The sequence below is a fragment of the Aulonocara stuartgranti genome (assembly GCF_965226115.1).
Source record: "Aulonocara stuartgranti genome assembly, chromosome: 23".
Taxonomy (NCBI): Eukaryota; Metazoa; Chordata; class Actinopteri; order Cichliformes; family Cichlidae; genus Aulonocara; species Aulonocara stuartgranti.
Window position 1 is genome coordinate 53,142,997 of NC_138958.1, and position 22,348 is coordinate 53,165,344.

Here is a 22,348-nt window from a genome sequence, read left to right on the forward strand (position 1 = left end):
AGAGATGGATGATATTTTATACTTGTTGCTTTATAAACAGTCAAAGCAAACAGGGTCATTTTTGAGCCCTGAGGACAACAGATGTGATTATGTGCTGCCAGTAAAAAACTTGAAGTAGTTTAAAAACAGCTTCCCATATTAACTTTGACATAAACCCGTCTGTGATCATCTGTTAAAGCAGCCGACTCTGGTTGTGAAACGATCCTCACGATAACTGATGATTTCATTTATTTTTTATGCAAAAACAAAAACATTTTATAATAACATATACAATAACTTTATTTATACAATAACATTGTATAAATAAGGTTTTATCAGATATAAATTTGAAATGGAATAAAGAAATTGTGTCAAAATGTTTGAATTAAGTTTTAATTAAAAGTGGGGGAAAATCCACTTCATAGTAATTAAGTATCAATCAAAGCAGATAGGACCACAGCTGTGATTATGTGCTGCCATTTAAAAATTTGAAATGATTAAAAAACAAACAATTCTCACTAAAGTTCAACATACAGCACTCTGTGGTTAGTCAGACAGTCAAAATAATCTAAACATTTAAATATTTTATTGTCTTGTTTTATTTTTGCTCAAAAACAGACGATACTTTATGTAAACAAGGTCTGGTGGCCCTAAAATGTAAAATGTTGGGTAAATTTTGTGTTAATGTGTTGGTCTTAAGTTAAACTAAGGTGTAACACTGAATTGATTGACAATTTATACTTTGTACTTTAAAAAACACTCAAATGAAGTGGGGACATTTTTGACCCCTGAGGACCACAGGTGTGTGGAGGACATTATGAGGGTTAAGCTGCTGCCAGCGTAGTGCAGGTGACTGTCACACAACAAAGGCTGAAATAATCTAACCCAGCTTTCTGTTGGTCATCCTAGGTTACTGCAGTTACTCGAATCATTTCAAGAATTGTATCGCCTCCGTGGACTGATCTCTTGATTCCTTTTAGTTTTCAGGACTTAATGAATGAGGTGGTCATGTGAACTTATTAACCCTGTCATGCATGAACTATGCCAACCTCAATCAGGACTTTTATTCATCTTTAGGCATGAAAAGATGAATAAAAATCCTGACTGAGGTTATCATAATTCATGCATGAAACAGTTAAATAACAATAATTACAAAGAAACACATCATACATCTATAGTAACATTAAAGGACCAGGCAGTGCTTGGAGTGACACATCAGTGTCCAGTGTAGGGGTTTAAGTATACCATCAACACTGACACGAATACAAGACAACAGCCTTTGCATAGCTGTCCACTGTCGTGACTACTATGTGTGAAAGGGTTGACTTATCCCAACTCTGCACTCACACACTAATCTTGTATGAATTAGACTGAAGGAGGAATTGCTTAGAAAGCCGGGCACATCACTGCTCTTAGCCGAGGCCTTCTCACATCTTTACTCTTGCTTTACATTCAGCACACTGCATTGTGTTGTGGTGACAACATTATAGGAGAAATGCTTATGAAAATTACATGCACTGTGCGCCCATTGGATAAGGATCACACAGCATCCTGCCAACAGCAGAGAGACAGCTATTAATCTCTGCTTTTGCTTCTGTGATGAGCTGAGAAGATGGCCACTCTAAAGGACCACAGTGCCCCCTACTGGAAACATTAAAGAACATCCTTAAGAAATAAGGTAGTGAGAGTGTGTGTTTGTGCAGATGCACACATGGGGTGGCCTAGGAAGTTTTTATAAATCTGACTACATGACCAAAAGTAACAGCTCCACAAAACAAGCAATTTTGTTGCAAGTTGATTCAATACCAGCTCAGAAATCACAAATTAAACTGGTGCTACTGGTTTCTCAAAACCAGCTAAAACAGAAAGCAGTTCTTATTACACGTTAAAAAGCAGAAGCCATCATCAATCATTTCACCTGCTTTGGTGCACATTAAAGAGACACCAGCTACACTATGGCGTTATTTTTGTGCCTCTACTCTGAGTGCACATAAAAAAATGTTGCAAGTACAAATGTTGCATTTTGAGAAGAAAATTATTTTGAGCAAAGAAAAGTTTAATTTGAGTGAACAAAATTCATTGCTGTGTGCAAGAACTGCATTTCAGTGTTTGCTATTATCCATATACACACAATAACAGATCTCTGCTCTGTGCGCTCACAGACATCTGCAGACCTGCTCTCAGTGTGTCGCTCACACTCACAACATCTCTGCTCCCTGCACGCTCAACTCTTTCTCCAATCGGCTCGTTATCTACTGCATTCCAGAAACACTGTCCAAAATGTAGCTAAATCCAGTGGAGTGGACTGGTTTAACCCTCATAATGTCCTCCACACACCTGTGGTCCTCAGGGGTCAAAAATGTCCCCACTTCATTTGAGTGTTTTTTAAAGTACAAAGTATAAATTGTCAATCAATTCAGTGTTACACCTTAGTTTAACTTAAGACCAACACATTAACACAAAATTTACCCAACATTTTACATTTTAGGGCCACCAGACCTTGTTTACATAAAGTATACTTTATGACTGCAGGACAGACGGTTTGCCATCGCACACTAGCATGTTCCATGTGCAGCTGGACCTGCATCACATGCTGCCCATGTTTGTATCTCATAGTTCCCTGGTTTACTTGGATGTTCTGTTGGACAGAGTCCTCTGAAGGGGACTTGGTGCTCATACAGTCACATCAGTACCAGGATCTTACATCACAGCAGGAGGAACACCCACTTGTTCCATACACCTCAAATGGCAGCACGTTTGTGTCATGAACGACGATCATCTATTGTGTCTTTATCAAGAAATTATGTCCTTTTTGTGCTTCTATGATTAATCTTGTGTCAGCATGAAAACTTCTCTACCAGACTCAGGATGTCATAAACTGGCCGTAGCGACTCTACTGGATGCACGGCAGTAAGAATCAACACACCCACATATGCCTACAGCTGCATTCGGTCCATTTTTCTTCCTCTCTCGTTGTCCCTCCTTGTTCGTCATTGAGTTGGCTGTAGAGCAGGTCATCTGCTAATTGGATGGTTGTTGGTTCAATCTCTGTGTGCTCTAGTCTGGAGTTCTTACCAAGGTGTCCTTGGGCAAGTTACTGAACCCCAACTTGGTCTCTGATGCATCCATTGGCATGTGAACGTTAAAAAGCAGAATACAAGCAGAATACACTGTGTATAATGCTTTCAGTACTCGAGTAGAAAAGCCACTGAAGGAGTATGGGACCTGGCACATGTGCTTGGACTGTGGTAGATCATCTTTCTCTGAGGCACATGAGAGAGTCAGGCATCGTCTGTCACTGGGAAGGTTAGAAGACCAGATCAGTGTTTCCTTACATTACTGCAAATGGAGGCTTGTGAGCATACTTTGTGTGTATGTATTATTGTAGGGTCGACCTTACAATACGAAACACTTTGATGCGGCTGTTGTTGTGATTTGGCGCTGTATAAATAAAATTTCATTGAATATAGAGCACCTGCCTCCTCATTGTGCTGCCTGTTGTGGTTGTTATGACCAGTGCTTGACTCCACACATCAGTGAACCAAGATCAAAGATGTTTGAAAACAGTATGGTGTGAAAATACGGCTCTTTGCAACACTTTGTACTTTGGGGTCATTTTTGTCCACAAGGACCACCAACGTTATAAAATTCAATAAAAACCACATAAATAAATCAAATTACTTAAAACTTATTCCAATCATGCATAGCATAGTAATGAATAACTTCTGTTATATTCAGTCCATTTGATGAATAAAAAACACATTTTTGATAGCAAAAGATTTCTTTAGAGGAGAAAAATTACCCAAGGACAACACAAACTAGATTAAAACCAACGGTGGTCTTAGTTGACTGTTGTGTTATCAGTGTTTTGTGTTCAGAATTGCCACTCACTTATGCCCCATTAGTCGTGAATGGACTATGCTGCTCAGCCCCGGTGGATACCGGGTCTTCAGCCACAGTTTTAAGACCCGATGTGGTGGGAAGGGGGGGTAGGATCCTCTCTACCATGGTGAAGCTGCAAACTGTCATGGGAGAGTGGGCCCCCATGCTAGGGGAAGCGCTGCTCACCCTGAGTGTGAGGAGGAAGTCAGTCCGCTGCTCGGTATGGGTGGCAAACTGTATACTGGGGCTGGAGGTACTCGGGGCACTGGACTGCGTTATTTATACAAGCAGGGGAGGGGGGGGGGGCACTCTTGTTGTTCCTTGACGGGTGTGTTGTTCAGTTGTTGAGGCGGCCACCCCAACCTGATCAGCCTACAGCCCACGCCATGTCTGAGCTGGCAGCCGACTCCTCCCCCGATCTTGATGATGTTCCGGCCGCTCCCAAGGACCCGCTTACACCAACCTCAACTGTACCCTATGCTGCTTCATGCCCTCCCCTTCCCCCCAAAGAACCGCCAGACAAGGACGGGAGAGTTTAAGCTGTGAGGGGGGTGTGGGAGGGGAGCTGCGATGGACTGACTGCTAGCAAGCAAGGCTTGCTCTGGCAGCTGCTGCTGGACTTCAAGGACTGCTTCTCCTTTTCAGAGGATAATATGGGCCTGGACTGACCTCATTCAACATGAGCCGATGGATTTTTTTTTTTTTTTTTTTTTAGGAAGGGTATATATAATGAAAGGTGTTGGATTGGCCAATTGGTCATGATCGACTCTGGGCTGGACCAATTACAGCCGAGGAGGCCAGATGCACCCTCCCCCTTGTTTAGCAATCACGTGATTTTCGTGCATTGCATGCCGGTAACTCGTGGCAAAACAATCCAAGTACCTGCATCAAATGCAAGCATTTGCAGCACCGCAAAACGTTTATTCTCCGGTTCCAATACCTTCTTGTTTTTTCTTTGCCGCACAAAAAAGTATGTACAAAACAAAAGGAGAACAATGCCGGTCCGTACAAAGACAGACTCGACAAAAAGACAAAGAAAAGATACGAGGAAAAAATCAAAGGAGTGAAAGGGTCAGACCCTTACGAGCACACAGAGGGACAAAATACGTTAGCGTGCTGCCCAACTTTCACCACGCTCAGATTTATAATTATACGGTTCTTGGAGTGAGTGCATAGAGATTGACAGACCACGTGACTTTCGCGCATTGCATGCCGGTAACTCGTGGCAAAACAATCCAAGTACCGCATCAAATGCAAGCATTTGCAGCACCGCAAAACGTTTATTCTTCGGTTCCAATAAATTCTTGCTTTTTCTTTGCCCCCCAAAAAGGTTCTGTACAAAACGAAGGAGAACAATGCCGGTCCGTACAAAGACAGACTTGATGAAAAGTCAAAGAAAAGATACGAGGAAAAAAATCAAACCAGTGAAAGGGTCAGACCCTTACGAGCACACAGAGGGACAAAAGACGTCAGCGTGCTGCCCAACTTCACCACGCTCATATTTATAATCATACAGTTCTTGGAGTGAGTGCATACACTCATGAAGTTTAGTAACTTCAGGTCACTGCAACAAGCCCAGGTACAGTTTACTGACGGATGGGTGCAGGACCTTGAAATGCACCGTGTAGAACGAAAGACCATCGTACGTATCATAAGTTTACCAGTCTCACAAATCGTCGTCATAAATACACATTCCTTAACCGTTTATTAATAGGACCTTTGAGCTCAACGGTAATTAATTAGTAGTGGAAATAATTTCTGGTAGCATCACAGAAATGTAGCAGTGACAATAATACTGTATGCTGTAATCGTACTGGGCAATTAGTGATACAGAACAACTGTTTTATCCTGTGAATAAAAGTATATGTTTTTGTCAATGTACCATAATAACAGAAGCGAAACACAATATTGTGTCAGGACAATTCACTATTTATGCACAATAAATAAAGGAGCATAGCGCGACAATTTCTGTTCAGCGCCAGACTTGCTTGTAACCTATATCACCAATTATGTTATGAAAATGACGCATTAACTACAACAGCAAACTGACCTTTGTGGAAATGCTTGGAGCAGACTAACCTGTGAGCTGGAGTGTTCTGAGACGATATATTTGGTATATCCAGACCATCCGTCGGCTCTTACTTCGGAAACATGGCTTAAAAAAATTTCTCTTCAACGACGTAATCCGATAAAAAAAAAAAAAAACTATATCTTTACCCGTCGGCTTCCCGTGGCTGTCATGCGACTGGCTTTGCGGTTTTACCCCTGAATGACGTCACATTTTCAATCTTTATCCTGGTGGGCCGGTCTCTAGTCAAAATGCCCGGGCCGATTTTTTGTCCCGGTCCAGCCTTGGGTGTACCTGGACGACATCTTGGTACATGGTGCTTCTTTCTACGTTGCCCTTGGGGCCCTCAGACGGGTCCTGGAGAGGGTATTGGCAGCAGTGCTAAAACTCAACCCACAGAAATGCTGCTTCATGCAATGTCAGGTCACGTTCCTAGGCCACTCACTGGGGGCTGGGGGGGTCGGCACCATGGATGATAAGATCCAAGCTGTGAAGGACTGACCCACCCCAAAATCTGTGCAGGAGTTACAGAGCTTCCTGGGCTTGGCATCCTACTACAGAGGGTTTGTAAGGGGTTTCTCCTGCATAGCTGTGCCACTGTTCCATTCCAGTGGACAGCAGGCTGCCAGGGAGCTTTCACCTCACTGCAGGAAGCCCTAGTGGGGGCCCCAGTTCTCTCTCCGCCTGACCCCACACTGCCCTTTGTCCTTGACACACATGCCAGCAGTGTCGGATCTGGTGCAGTGCCAGCCTAGATGATACCCGGCGGGAAGAAAGTGGTTGAATACCATAGTAGGGCCTTCAACAAAGCTGACCGCCGCTTTTGTGTCACAAGGCGGGAGCTGCTCGCAGTGGTATGTGCCACACGCCACTTTAAGTACTACCTCGGGGGCCTCCACTTCACGGTCAGAACTGACCATGCTGCCTTGCAGTGGCTCATGTCTTTTAAGGAGCCAGAGAAGTGAGGAACAGTGACAACCCCAAAAGGAGGAAATCGCCATGTTGTCACAGGCCACAAAGGGACTCTGGTCCATGTTTAATGCCTTGCGGCAGTACGATGGAGTGCTGCAAAGGGGCTGGAAGGAACCAGCTACGGGCGAGATGAGGTGGCAGTTGGTGGTCCCGCGGGCCCTGCAAGAGATGGTGCTTCACGCAATGCATGGAGCCCCAGGGTCTGGCCACTTTGGTGTCACTTAAAAACTCTGTCGCCTCCAGCAGGGATTCTATTGGGCCCGACATAGGTGGGATGTAGAGGACTTTTGCCACTGCTGCGACAGCTGTACAGCACGGAAGGGGCCCACAACCAAATCCCATGCCCAACTCCAACCGTTTCCAGCAGGGTACCCTGTGGAGAGGGTGGGGATGGACATCCTGGCTCCTTTTGCCCGCACAGAACGGGGAAACTGCTATATCCTCACAGCTATGGACTACTTCACAAAGTGGCCAGAGGCACACAGATTGCCTAACCAAGAGGTCGAGATGATTGTGGATGCTCTGGTGGAGGGGATGTTCAGCAGATTTGGGGTGCCTGTAGTAATCCACACGGAGCAGGGCAGGAACTTTGAGTCCCGTGCGTTTGCGGCCATGTGCGAGAAACTAGGCTCCCATAAGAGCCATACAACACCCTTCCAACCACAGAGTGAGGGACTCGTTGAGAGATTTAACCGTACACTGGCAGAGCAACTGCCGCTAGTGATGGCTATACATCAACGTGACCAGGACACTCATGTTCCCCTGGTCCTCATGGCATATCATTTGGTGGTCCAAGGCTCGACTTTGTGCTCCCCTGCCCTCTTGATGTTGGCAAGGGAGATTCGGACTCCAGCAGAAATGATGATGGACCGACCCTCTGATGCTGATGAGGATCAACCAGGTTCTGACTATGCGAGGAAGCTCCAGGATCGCATGGAGTCTGCTCATGACTTTGCTTGAAGGAAACTAAGTGCGGGGGTGGGGCAGAAGACGAACTACAGCATCCATTCCAGAGGCCGACATTTTGACTTTGGGGAACTGGTCTTGGTGTACAACCCCTGGAGGAAAAAGGGCAGATGCCCCAAGCTGGACAGTAACTGGGTTGGGCCCTGTAAGGTTCTGGAACACCTGGGAGAAGTGGTGTACAGGGTACAACTACCCCCCCCCCCCCAAGGGAAGGAAGGTCGCCCTGCACCAGGACACACTGGCCCCCTATCGGGGCACGGACAGACCTGGACTCCACCCCTACAGACTCTTCCATCACCATTGTGACTCCCCCTACAGTGAGCCCCGTGAGCCTTGGGCCTGTGGCCGCTTCAGATGTGGCACCTTCGCCCAAGGAGGCACCATAGACCACCAGGCCACCTGAGAGACTTTATCCGCCCGGCGAGGGACTATCCTTGAGTATCCTTGAATGTGTAGTAGTCTAGAGGCCGTTTGGCCTGTCAATCAGATCATCTACCAATGGCAGAGAGTCTGGAGAAGAGCATGTGTGTGGTTGGCTGAGAGTGTTTGGGGGTGTTAGAGAATGTTGTTGTGTGTGTTTGCAGGGGAAAAGGAGCGCAAGTTGGGGGTTTGTTTTGACTCAAGAGAGTGCGTTTTTCCCTCTTGTTTTGGCGTTGGCTATGGCACACAGTAGCCGGTGTTACTGTTCCTAATATAACACCAGGTAACCGGAATAACGATAGTCTCCGTCTTCTGTCGGAGGGACGCTACAATACTAACCGAAAATGGATTTAGTTACATTCTGGACCATGTTTCCCGAATGCAGTAGCTAGGGAGCTGATTGGAGACCAAAACAGCCAATCATAAGTTTTGCATCCAAGTCTGTGATTGGTTGGTTTTGTGGCACATTTGTAACAGTGCACAGAAAGAGTTGAGCGTGCAGAGAGCAGAGATGATGTGAGCGAGAACGACACACTGAGAGCAGATGTCTGTGAGCGCACAGAGCAGAGATCTGAGCAAGAGCAAATGCCAACAACTGAGCGAGAGGGGCTGTTATTGTGTGTGTATATGGATAATAGCAAACACTCAAATACATTTCTTGCATGCAGCAATGAATTTTGTTCGCTCAAATTAAACTTTTCTTTGCTCAAAATTATTTTCTCCTCAAAATGCAACATTTGTACATTTGTAAATTCTTTACGTGTGCTCAGAATAGAGGCACAAAAATAACACCGTTGTACACTGACAATAAGAAGACAACCTCCAAAAAAAGAATGGTTCTGCAGGTATTAGCCACAGGTGTATCTTTGCTGTGTCCATATCACTGTTGCAGGCATGAAGCGGCAGCTGAGCTCATCGAGGAAAAGACATCCTTGTGTGCGCCCACAGGGCTTGTTCCATCTCCCAGCAGTCTCATGAGAGTGGAGGAGACATCGGGAGACAGGGTTAGGGTTGGAGCCCACTCCAGTCAACACTGAGTGAACGAGACCTTGATGGCTGAGCTGCAGGTCCTCTCATCCACTACTCTGAGACATTAGGCCTTTTCATTGTTGTACTGGTCAGATCGTGTCAGTGCTGAGGTATGTAGAATTTGGTCATTATTTAATCGTTCATATCAAAAGTCATTTAAAACCAACTCAAGGACTGCAACCATTTTTAATGGGAAAAACATCTATTAGCCATCAGTGAGTGTTAGTGGTATCACCAGACAAGTGCCAGTGTTAAAGGTTTAAATATTTAAACAAGCATGTGTATAGACAGACTCCAGGGGTCAAGCATCTGCCTTTTTGGCCTTTTCCTTTAAGGTTTTACAACCTATTCATCTTGGAGTCACTCTTGTTCAGAATTTCTGTAAATTCTATGGATTTTCATTATTTATAAGGATAGTCATAAATCTTTATGTGTTTATAAGGACTGTCTTAAAAGAATCGATCAAAGTTTGCATGACTCGGTGGGACATGAGTAGCATGACATCTTGCATTTTGGTGTTCAAATGATCCAAGTTTGAAAGCCAAGTGCATACTTAAAGTCAACTTCAAACTATCCATCCATCCATCCGCTTTCGCTTATCCTTTTCAGGATGGCGGGAGGTGCTTGGAGCCCACCCCAGCTGTCTTAGTGAGGCAGGGTACACCCTGGACAGGTCGCCAGTCTGTCGCAGGGCCAACATATAGACAGGAGACAACCATTTGTACTCACATTCACTTCCACATTCACACCTATGGGCAATTTAAAGTTTCCAATTAAACTATCTATATCATATTTTTATGATTCTCACATGCAATATTAATTTTGCATTTGCCACTTCCAGCACAAAGGCTGTTCCTGCCACAGCGTCACCTACTTCCAAGGTGCATGGAGAAAAACAAGGGTCCAAAGAACACTTGGAGTATAAAGAACAGCTTTGATCCTTGACCAACAGGTTTTGGCCTGTGGTCATTGTCAGAGAATGATGAAGACTAATCCAGCACAATACCAAGAAAGCACAGGTTAATAGAACAAAAAGAAAAGAAAACTACAGAAACTAAAACGGGTACTAGCTCTCCTCTGTCCTGACTGGGCCATCTAGTAATAAGCAGCAGAGGGGAGATACTTTAAAAACAAAACAAAACCATCTATGAACGATGTAGATGTCTATCAGACTGCTCAAATAAATAAATCAGTAAGTAAACAGGTAGAAAGCGTGTTACTGTGTGTAACTTCAGTTTTTATAAATAGTTGTGTGCCCTTCTATGTATTAAGGCATGCAAACTGTCAAACCCCAGCATTTTAGTAACCACACTACAGAACATGGAAACACTAAGGCTGATGAAGTTTGACATTTTTTAATCCAAAAAGCGGTCCAGCATCCTTTGGATGTTTTGAAAGGCATCTCTGCCGAGGTAGTCCACCTGTCCCATCTCCCACAGCCTGCGGTGATCCAGCGGCTCAGTGTCTGCAGGTGTCTGCCACGACAAAGTGGGAAATAAACATCACATAATTATTCCATATAGATGCATTTAACAGAAGTCTCGTTTTGAAATCTGGCCGGATTTGAATTCTTACACAAAGACAACACAGTGTAAACACAAAGAGTCAGTGTGAATCGTCTGTGAAGAGGAGGAGGAGTATCACAGTAGCTAAAAAAAACAAAACCACCACGAATCATGTTCTGGCAACACAAGTGAAGCTTTCACAAGCTGTCTGCTACTCTGTGCCACACATTTAAGGGAACACTGACAGTCAAAGGACGTTTCAACCAGTGCAGTAGCTCTACTTCATTCTGAACAGATTCAACTGGTACAATAAACATCGATCTGAAATATTGTAAGTAAACCAAATCAAAATGATAACTGCCACCAGCATGTGCTCTGTGCGGTTTTGAGCAACCAGTGTTGCCTTGAAAGAATGTGCCCTGCATAGCGCTGGCTCAGACACACCTCACTGAAACCTTTAGTTATAAGTTGCTGTGAGCCTGGAGAACGTGCTAATATTTCCACACTACGTCTGAGGGGCCGTCAGAACTAGTCTAAGGAATGACATAATTACGGTTTCATTTGCGATTCTGTTGACAAGCAAAATCTGCAGATTATTACAACATAAATTGTTTTACAGAACATAAATTTGGCAGCTGTAAATTCATACTTCTACGGTTTAAAGGACTACATACGGGATCAGCAGCCGTGTCTGCAGGAACGTCACTGCTTTCAGAGCCTTCTGCCCCCAAAGGTGGATCCTCAGCTTCTGACTCCTCAGACGATCTCGACTCCTCCTCCAACTGTGTGCCATCTGTGTGGGAACACTGCAGACGCAGGAATCATTTTACTAAACAGCAAACGTGATTGCATGTGCCGTACGCTGTTGTAAAAGCTTCTACATCACCTGATCGTGGGGATAACTCTGCTGATGCATGTTCATAGCTGTGATCATACTGGAGGGAATGTGGTTGTTCAAACTAATCGTACAAGCTTGTATAAACACAGTGCATCAAGTTGTAATGAATTAAACAAATGACCAAAGACAACGAGAAGCTCGGAGGCCCGTGGCAGACAGCAGGCTGTATCCCTGTCTTGTTGTGTTTTTTCTTCCTGGAGTCAAATGAAGTCAGGCTGAAATACTCACAACTACTACGATCATTACTATGATATATGAAAAACACAACTAGCTAATAAGGTTATTCATTAAGCTAATTAATGTACTGATAAGAGATTATATCGAATGAGTACTTACAGGAAAAGTCTGACTTGTGTTTAAAGTAGTTAATCCCCCTACTCTGACTCATGAGATGCACAGCTATGACAATTATATTTAGTAATAAACAAAAGCAAAAAATTATGCTTCAACAAAACACAGAAACTGTCCAAGAGCTTAACATACAGATCAGCATGTCAGTCTCAGCTTACCACAGCTGGTTCAGACTGTGAATAAAGGTACTCTGGAGGAGGAGGAGGAGAAAAATGTGCAAGCAGTGAATTCGAGGTGTCCAAGTTTTCTGTAAACGGCATCTTGGCTTCTCTTTCTTGGATCTGCACAAAGACAAAAAAAAAAAGGAGGATAGTAAATGTTGGGCTGACAACCAAGACCAGCGCTGCACAGCCATCTGACACGTCTAGCTGCCACGTTCATGTTGCAGCCAAACTCTGCAGCAACTTATGTGACAGATTGACAAATCTTCAGCTACAGAGGGAGAAGTCAGCAGTGAAAACTGGTGCTGGAGCGGCTGCAGAGAAAACGTGCAGAGCATCTGCCAAACGTGGCAAAGCAACACTCTTCACAATGGAACAAAATCCAGCAAACTGGTGACAATGTATCCTTACAGGAGTCCAACAAAGCATCGGATTTAAACCAGACAGTGTGAGTAAGCCAGTCTGGTGCCTTCACTACAACATCATGACAGTGATACTGGTTTACTAACAAGGACACCACCTGTGAGCTGCTGTACTGCACAGGCACATGATGGTAAAGCAGAGACATCTCGGGGGTTTCACTATCAGCCTGATGGCTCATCCCATGTGAACGTTTGCATAGCTCAGTTGTAACTCATGCTGGTAACGTCTGCTGCTGTTTAAAGCCAATCTTTAGCTTCAGATGTCATTTTTGTCTTTGTCCCACTCAGATCCCTTCCTTTGACTCCTGGTGTGTGACTTTGGACCTCCACCCACCAGTGAGTCCCACACCTGTTCCGTTTCCCCCGATTAAACCTTTACTGTCCTACCCGCCCTCGTGCACATTCCTACCTGTTGTGGTTTCTTCTGCTCTTGCTTGGGCTGGACAACTGGAGCAGATGACACTGTGTGAATAAGGTATTCCTTCCACCACAGAGACACAAACTGCTCCATGTTGTGTGAGTAGCTGCTGTTTCCCTGCGAGTTCCAGGGTTTGTCTGCTCCAAGGAAGTGGATGATCTTTGCATTGTGGCCAAACCTGCAAGAACAAAACTGTAACTCCAACATGTCCAACTGTGGAAACCAGTAACACAGAGGAGACTGAAACCCACACGGTTCAGAGTATTTCCCAATTTATCAATTCCTCAAACCTATATTTATGTTCCAGAAGGTTCATTGGAGCGTCATCAGCTGTCACCGTTTGTTTTCTGTCAGTTTATTCTCGTTTCATAAGAACTCTATCAGTTGTGTTCAGACTGTAAGATTACATTCACAGTCAATGCAGAGATGCACAGTTAGCTCAAATTAAAAATGAACAACAGAAAACGTGCAGGGCTTAAAAACCCTCCTGATCCTAATATTAAGGTACACTACAATACTACAGATGTTATACTAAAAACACACTCAAGCCAGATAACTGCAGCATCCAATCAACGGTCGCCTTCATAGACCAGCTGAAAAGTGTCACACTAACACAGAGATGAAAAAGAAGCAAAGCGTTGTCGAAAACACCAGGACACATTCACACCAACAGGGTTATGGACCGGTGGCCTTCTGCTACAGCACTTTTCTACTTTACCCGACTGCCTCATTCACACCAGCACGTTTCTATGTATAAGTGCTTTCTAGCCAGCATTTTTCATACAGAGCTTTTCATGCCACATTCAAAACTGCAGCATTAAGACTGATCATGTACAGCAGCAGTTGGACATGTATATATCATATATATCATGGAGCATTCAGGAGTCTGGAAACTTGGCAGTTCTGTACCGAGCACAAGGGTGAACGGTCAGTGAGGGCGTGTGGAGTCAACTTTAACGGCTCTGCTTCGACGGCATTGTGCAAACACATCCTGCACAGATGGAAGAGGACAGCTAAAGCGACAAGACGAGCATAGAAAGTCCACCTCTGAAGAAAACTAGATTTTGGAGTCCAGATTAAAGAGATTTCTCAGAGTGATGCCAGCGACTGATCTGTTATCAAAGTTTTATTTCAGTGCCGACTGCACGTCTAGCAAATATGTTTTCACCTCAGTGATGCAGGCAGCAGATGATGCTCCTGTGACAATAAATACAAAACTATTTGATTTATGCCCAAAACAATGACATGCATTATAGGACTAGAACTAGCCTTTACACGTGGAGATATTTAACTGTGGGTTTTAAGTGGAAAAGAACCACAGGCAGCGCAGGACACACTCACTGTTGGAAAGCAGGAAGGTAGCTGTAGACTGAGCTGGCACTGAGGTTGTAAACAAACGGTAGGTGTTTACTGAGGTCTTCCACTGACCAGCTACTGAAGAAAGAGTTCAACAGTCCTTGGTCTCCTCCTGTCAGCACACAAGAACAAAGTCCACAATAAAACAAACTCAATGTATGGTTTTTATCTTTTGTTCCCCTTTTTTTGTGTGACTGTGTAACAATTACCCAGGTTTGAACAATAAAGCAACACAACATTTACAAGGACTGCGGCCATTATTTTAGTAATCGAGTATCCTATTGATCCTTCCGTGCATTTTTTGAGTATAGGCCGCAGTTGATAAACGAAGCATCGAAGCAAAGAATTTGTCCTCAGATCAGCTCAACGGCTGCAACGATTCATCGAGCAATTCAAGGAATTCGATTTTTTTTTTTAAATCTTTGAAACAAAGTCCTGATATAAAGAGCTGAAAACAGGCCAAAATCTCAATATTCTTTTATTTTATTCTTCCTAAAGTTTGGTAGGTGTGCAGGTGCTAAAGGATCCTGCACATTAAAAACATGATGTTATGTCAGTGCATTTGATGCAAAGCTGTCCAAGAGTTCATTGTGAAAGGGTTAACTGTGAGATCCACACCCACCAGAGGCTGCCTGTGTGTGTCTGTGTGTGTGTGTTCCTGTCTAGCTATCTTTGTGAGGACCGTCATCTGCATTCTACTATACTTGTGAGGACCAACAGTCACTTGTGAGGACACACTCACCGGTCCTCACAAGTTTGAAGGCATTTTTGAGGCTCAAACAGTGGTTTTAGTGTCAGGGTTGCAATTAGGTTATGGTTCGGTTTAGGGTCAGGGTTAGGCATTCATTTTTAATGGTTAGGTAAGGGGCTAGGGAAAGCATTATGTCAATGAAGTTCCTGACTAAGATAGCTGAAGTCCTGGTGAGGCTAGGTTGACATAATATAATGCATTTCTGAATCAGACCAGTCACCGCTCTCTCCCTGATCAGAACGAAACCAAAAGCTGACTGAATGTTTTTGTTGGGAATAAAACATCATTGACTTGCTTTCTATGAGCACATGACTCCAATTAGTTGAGCCATTGGAATTCAAAGCACTGTAGCTCATTGCTTGTGCCTGAGCCCGTGTAGTCGTGTGTTACCATCAAAGCTGCCGTGGCGACTGGCGTGATCCAGCAGTCTGGTGTGAGTGTGCAGGGACGGTCTGAAGACAAACACTCCTGAGTTGAAACAGTCGGGCCAGCCGGGATCAGGAGCGGCTGACAGCTCGTCCCTGTCAAACAGCTCGTCCACGTTACACAGCACCTGAGGAGACCAGAGGTCATCTAAACTCACATCTACACGGACTTCATCCACCTTAAGTTGACATCTGGAGGTATACATGTTACCTTTGTGTAGAAACAGGCGTCATAAGGGATAAAAAAATAAGTTTTAGTCTTCAAACGTGCTTTTTTACAGAAAGCATGAGAACATTACTCATTACAGAGCCTGCTGTGAAACACCTCAGCTGGTGTCTGTGAAGGTTCTCAGTCATCCAGGTCATCGTAGTCCAAGGAGCTTGCAAAGAAAAGCGTCTGGACTTTGGACACTTTGGTCCCCCACAGAGGGACAAAGGACCCCCTGATGATCCTCTAATCGCCTGAGCCAAGGTGTGACCTCAGGCGATTAGAGGATCATCAGGGGGTCCTTTGTCCCTCTGTGGGGGGTCACTCCCACTAGGTTTATATCTGGGACTCTCCACCATTTGACCTTAGAACTGAAGAAGCTTCTCGGATGAGAGGTGAAACGTCTTCAAGCAACTTAAAGAAGTCCAGACGCTTTTCTTTGCTCCTTGGACCTCAGCTGGTATTAGTTTCATTCAGTAGGAACATATTGTAGGTAGGTAGGTAGGTGGGTTGTTCTTGTTTTTATTGTTATTGTAACAAACTCTTTTTCTATGCTAAATGAAGATATCTGTGAGACACCATTTCCTCTGTGCTGAGAAGGCGACTGGCTCAAATGTGCCTTCACTACAAGGACACAAGGGAAACTCCTCCCACCCCGTGTTTGTGATCCTCCCCTCAACCAGCTTCAGACATATCGGCATGTGTCAGTGAACTCACCAGAGTGTCGGCATCCAGAAAGACGCATTTGCTATACTGTGTCAGAGTCCAGCAGTGGATCTTAGTGAAAGTGATACCGAGCTCAGGACGTCCCAGCAAGGACAAGTGGTGGTAATCTTCACTGTCCATCACATCCACCACAATCACTTCATCAAACACATCTTCAAGGGTGAGTCTGTCGGGCGATTCATAAACGTCAGTATATGATTTTTAGCAGATGCACCTTCAGAGCCTGTTTGTTCAAGAGTAATGGGACACCTAACATTTTCACACACAGCTCCCATTTCACCTTATGTTTGTTGCTCCCATCCCAATAACATCTGGCCAGTATGCCAACTTAACGTTACTTCATGTAGTGACAAATGTGGGTCACTTACTTCACTTTGAATTTTTCCTATATGAAAAGAAACCAAACCACAACTACAAGTTTCATCACCTGGTTCAGACCAGAGTAAAAGTATTTACAGCACTTCACTTGTTCTGCATTTTTCATGTTACAGTCCCAATTCCAAATTCTACACACACAATAACCCATAATGGAAAAATCTGGATGCAAATTTTTTATTTTTTTTTTAAAAGCTCTTACAACAGTTGGATAAGGATCGAATGGCTCGTAGCAACGGGCAAGATACGCCCATACTCCCGAAACACCTTCCACAGAACACTGAGGGCCACGGTGGAATGCCTTCTCCTAGCCCACAAAACATGTGCACTGGTTGGGTAAACTCCCATGCACCCTTGAATATCTTTGAGAGGGTAAAGAGCTGGTCCAGTTTTGCGCAACTGGGACGATCCTCCTGTAACCGAGGTTTGACTAATGCAGGCGTGTCCAACTCCAGGCCTCGAGGGCCGGTGTCCTGCAGGTTTTAGATGTGTCCTTGATGCATCACAGCTGATTTAAATGGCTAAATGACCTCCTCAACATGTCATGAAGTTCTCCAGAGGCCTGGTAATGAACTAATCATGTGATCCAGCTGTGTTGACCCAGGGTGAGATCTAAAACCTGCAGGACACCGGTCCTCGAAGCCTGGAGTTGCCCACCCCTGGACTAATGGATGGTGGGCTCTCCTCTCCAGCACCCTGGCATAGACCTTCCCAGGGTGGCTGAGGAGTGTGATCCCCCTATATTTGGAACACACCCTCCGGTTCCCCTTCTTAAAAATGGGAACCACCACCCAGGTGTGCCAGTCCAGAGGTACCACCCTTGACCATGCACCATTTCAGAGCGTGTCAACCAAGACAGCCCTACAACATCCAGAGCCTTCAGGAACTCAGGGCGAACCTCATCCACCCCCGTGGAGTTGTTTAACTGCCTCAGTGACCTCGGCCTCAGTGATGGAGGAGTCATCCACCCGTCCCCAGACTCTGCGTCCTCTACAGAAGACGTATCAGTGGGTTTAAGGAGGTCTTGGCTCCAAAGTCCCACAGGCTAACCAAGCCTGATAGAACTGCTTCTTCAGCCTGATGGCTCCCTTTATCTCTTGTGTCCTGACCTGAATGTACATTTCTGTAGGACTCAGACAATGACTGTGCACCAACATCTCCCACCTTTGTTTGATCAGTTCCACAAAGCAGAATGAGAGAATCTGCCCAAAATTAGATGCATCAAGCTTGTAGAGTCATACACGAAAAGAACTGAGGCTGTAATTGCTGCAAAAGCTGCATTAAACACAGGCTGTGAATACTTATATACATATGAAGATTTTTAGACTTAATATATTTTGGAATAGGGCTGTAACAGGACAAAATGTGGAACAAAAGCTTTCTGGAGCCACTGCATAAAGATGAAAACACCCTTGGAAAAGATATTTAACAATGGCTGAGCATACTTCGAGCACACATGAGGGAGTGAGACTAAATTCTTTTAACGTTTGACACATGGTTCATCATTCTCCCACCTTGACTGCTCAGAGACATTTGGTGTGATCATGGCAACTATGTGGCGAGTTGTTCCATGCCGCCGCAGACTTCTGGCCACTACAGCGGCTCCCATGCAGTAAGAGTCTGTGGTGGCAAGGGTCACAAAAGCCTCAGCAGCTGGAGAAAGAACAAAAAGACCCCATCAGGCTGACTGACCCGGCTGACGTGTGTTTGTCATTTAATCTTTGTTGGATTTGGTGTTTCTTTGTTGCAGCAGGAAAAGTAACCACTGCATGGTTTGACTTTTACATGAGGTCCTGATACCCTGTTCATACTGAGAGTTAAGTAACAGTGACCCTTTCACAAGCGATATCAGTAAAGGCATGTTAGAAAGAAAAAGAATACTTGTAGTATTTAAAATATTTCAGGATCTTTGTGGAACAAGGAGCTATTTTAAATAAAGAATACAATTCAGAAAGCCACTATGGACAGATCCAGGCCTGACCTGGTCCAAATCCACGCACTCCACCCCAGACACTGTTTAATGACCTATTAAGGAGCCTATGATAGGTTAACATCAAGCAGATGCACTTCTAGTAAGACCAACTGAGACTAATTTTGGTCATTCTCAGTGGAAAATATGTTGAGGTTCAGACTCTGAAACTGTACCTTTCAAAATGTTATTTGACAGAATTTAAAAAACCAGTCGTAACATGTTCAGAACACTGCACTACGTTTTACACGTGCCTGTTGTCAAGCTTACCTCACGAGAACCAGTAAATGCACCAGCTGTGCATCATATTGTTGTAGTGAGTAACTGTTTAAATTGTTTTCACTGTGATCTGCAAAAAACTAAAGTGATTTCCATTATGCTTTAAAGTTTTAGCACGTCTGATGTGTAGAAATCTGCAGCAGCACTGAGAGCACACTCAGCCATCAAATAATAAACTGGAGCTAAAATGTTTTATCTTGCCGCTCTGTGCGCTAAAATCACCACGACACCATTCAATCTGTGCATTTTGCACCAGCGTTGCATTTTACCGGCACATTTTCTACCTTCTTTACCAGTTTTTAATCCCCATTTGAGAATGTCTCTGGAGTAGTTGGAACACATCAAACCTGATCATTGGATCGTCACTGCTACAGATGAGCTAAATTCACTTTGTAGTGCAGGGCGCAGGGGCCTGTACTGTAAAGTAGGTTCAGCACACACATGACCTCTCAAGGTGGGTAGCAATACACGGGCGGTAGCAGAAGGACCTCTGAAACATGGGAAGCTCTACTGGCAGGAAGATAAATATAAGCGTAATATCAGAATAAATGCAAATATGAAAGGGTAGCTGCATAATACAGACTGAAGTAACCTAAGCTGATGTGAGTTCGTAGTAGTAAAAGAAGGGTAGGGTTACTTAAGCACTTTGGTCAACTGATACTTCAATGCCTGTGGGGCGGTCAGCTCTGCAAAGGTACCATCAAGGCTGAAAGTACATACAGGTTTTAGAGCAGGGGTCTCAAACTCGCGGCCCGGGGGCCACTTGCGGCCCACGTCACCCCTGCTTGCAGACCAAATCTTGAAGTGAAGAATTATAATGCAGTTTGGCCTTTGAAGTGACTTTTTTTGTTAAAATAAGTGATTTAATATGAAGGCAATATGAGCAGAGAGCACAAACGTGCTGAGGGATTGGCTGTGTTAGTTCACAAACTAGTGTGTAGCACAAGTGCTGCTGTGTGTGTGCACAGACACAGAGGACCAGTGTGTTTGTTTGGTAGTTCACTGAAAGGATTCGTTTAGTGAAGAGGGAGGAGCAAACAGGCTTGTTTTACAATATTTGACATAAAAAAAACCATTTTAGGAAATATTTGTGGCTGTTTTCTTGTCTGTTGGGGTTTTTGTAGTACTCGAACACTAAAGTGGCTCGTTGAAGTTTGACACCCCTGATTTAGAGTCACACACAGAGTCCAGACGTGCGTTTTATTTCTGCTGTGTTTTTAGAAAGGCATGCCTTTGTCTGGGTTGTGAGCTGACCAGCCTGAAATCTTCCATCTAAAAACATTTGAATCATCAAGAAACAACATCAACAACAAACTGGTTTCAGTTTTCAACCTACTTTGTTTAAAAAAAAATACAGTAGATTTCTACGTTTAAACAGCTGAGATGCTCGGATCAAATATGGCTTAAAGATATCTGCATTCTGTTTTGATTTACATTTACACAAAGTTGGTAACTGTGGTTGTACATTTAGGATGGGATGTATTTTAGGTGGGATTTGTGTTGTTGTTGTTTGTGTGTGTCAGTAAAAGCCACAGTCACAGTCAGTGGTTTCACAGAGTGGCTGCATCGCCACCATCGCAATGACAGGACACAGGATTGAAGTTCTGTGAATGTAAGTATGTTTTAATAACCTTTAGACTTGGCCTCTGCTGGGAACACTCTTAATAATAAATAACAGCCCACTGCTGGTTCTTCTGATGCGTGGATATATGGTTACACTCCTATTGTGGTTGTAAATCACGCGTCACGTAGAGCACAGAGTGTGCATGGCTTAATATCCCGAGCATGCAGTCAGATCACAAGCATGTTAACCTTTTGTCTGCACGAGTGTCACATTTCACGCGGCTCACTGTGTGGGAGAGTGCTGGGGAACAGCAAGCAAAGACTTTCATGTCAGAATTTCACTGCGCCGTTTTTCATTGAGTGGAAGCTTGAGCGAGTTACGACTCAGTTAAAGAAGTTAACCTGTGGAGGGGTTAACTGAGTTATTACTGTGGGCTCTACCTTACATATAAAGCGCCCTGAGGCGACTGCTGTTGTGGTTTGACGCTGTATAAATAAAACTGAATTGAAAGAAGGTCACGCACACTGACGCGTACTTGATTCCTCAGTAGAACAAAGTATAACGTGATAAAGACTAGATCGTGTGTGTTAAAGGAAAAGCCACCTACCTGACATTCCTGTGCACACCTGACAGCTGCACGTATCCACAGAGGAGATCAGGAATATGCGGCACGTGTGTGAAAGTCTCCCTGCAGCGCTGTGGGAGCAGCCAATCACAAAGGCCCGGGACAGACCCGGGTTAGCAACGGCTAAATCCCGAGAAACGCCACCAAACCACAGCTCATTCAGTTGTTCCTCCCGACCGTGTGACACTGGGCTGCTGGTGCTGCTGGTTACCTGTTTGCTCAACTGGTCATTCAACCAGCACAAAGGAAGCTTTGACTGATGTTGTGCAACACACTCTGCCCTAATGCCCCTTTGTTGACCGCCCTCCTTTCACTCCACATGCGTGACAGGTTACCAATCAGCCGGTGTTTCGGCTCGACACCCCCACTCTGTTACTGTTTGTAACGAACTGCTGCAAAAAGGAAGCTGGCCATCACAACACGAACACCTTCAGTAAAAACAGCGTTACTCGTCATTTATTCAGATATAAGTTGACTTAGTGTGAGTAATACGCGTCCTTTGTCCCTCCTTTGTCCCACACGCCATCAGACTGTTTAACTCCTCTCTGGAGGGGAGAGGGAGGGGAAACAGGAGGACAAAGGAGGGGGGAACAACTAAGCTGTAGTGCCTCTTCACCTCACTGTACAATACCTTTTGTGCAATACTTTTGTAAATAGTCAACGGTGCAATAGACTCAATACTTGAAATGTGCAATTCACTTGTATTTTTATTTTTATTCCTATTTATTCTATTTATCCCCTTTGTATATTTTATTTATATTGTCTCTGTATTTATATATATATGTGTGTGTGTGTGTGTGTGTGTGTGTGTGTGTGTATTATATATATATATATATATAATATTCTGTAACTCTGTAACTTCTGTCGGTGCTGTGCTTTTTTGGAAATCGAATTTCCCAGAGGAACCCACCCGAGGGATTAATAAAGTTCTATCTAATCTAATCTAATCTAATAACTGTGCATATGAGCAGTGAAGTGCTTTAATGATGTAGCGTCTAT

The 22,348-nt window shown here is 44.3% G+C and overlaps 1 protein-coding gene across 1 annotated transcript; it reads right to left on the reverse strand.

The window, feature by feature from the left end:
* Window positions 1-10,655: 10,655 nt before the first annotated feature.
* On the reverse strand, window positions 10,656-21,872 carry gyg2 (glycogenin 2). The gene is made up of 9 exons (XM_082523606.1): window positions 21,332-21,872; window positions 18,427-18,565; window positions 16,529-16,703; window positions 15,569-15,731; window positions 14,413-14,539; window positions 13,063-13,249; window positions 12,229-12,351; window positions 11,496-11,627; window positions 10,656-10,791 (listed from the first exon to the last, which is right to left on the reverse strand). Exons 1-9 carry the CDS (start codon window positions 21,336-21,338, stop codon window positions 10,672-10,674), a joined length of 1,173 nt encoding a protein of 390 aa, XP_082379732.1. The 5' UTR covers window positions 21,339-21,872; the 3' UTR covers window positions 10,656-10,671.
* Between the last annotated feature and the right edge of the window lie 476 nt (window positions 21,873-22,348).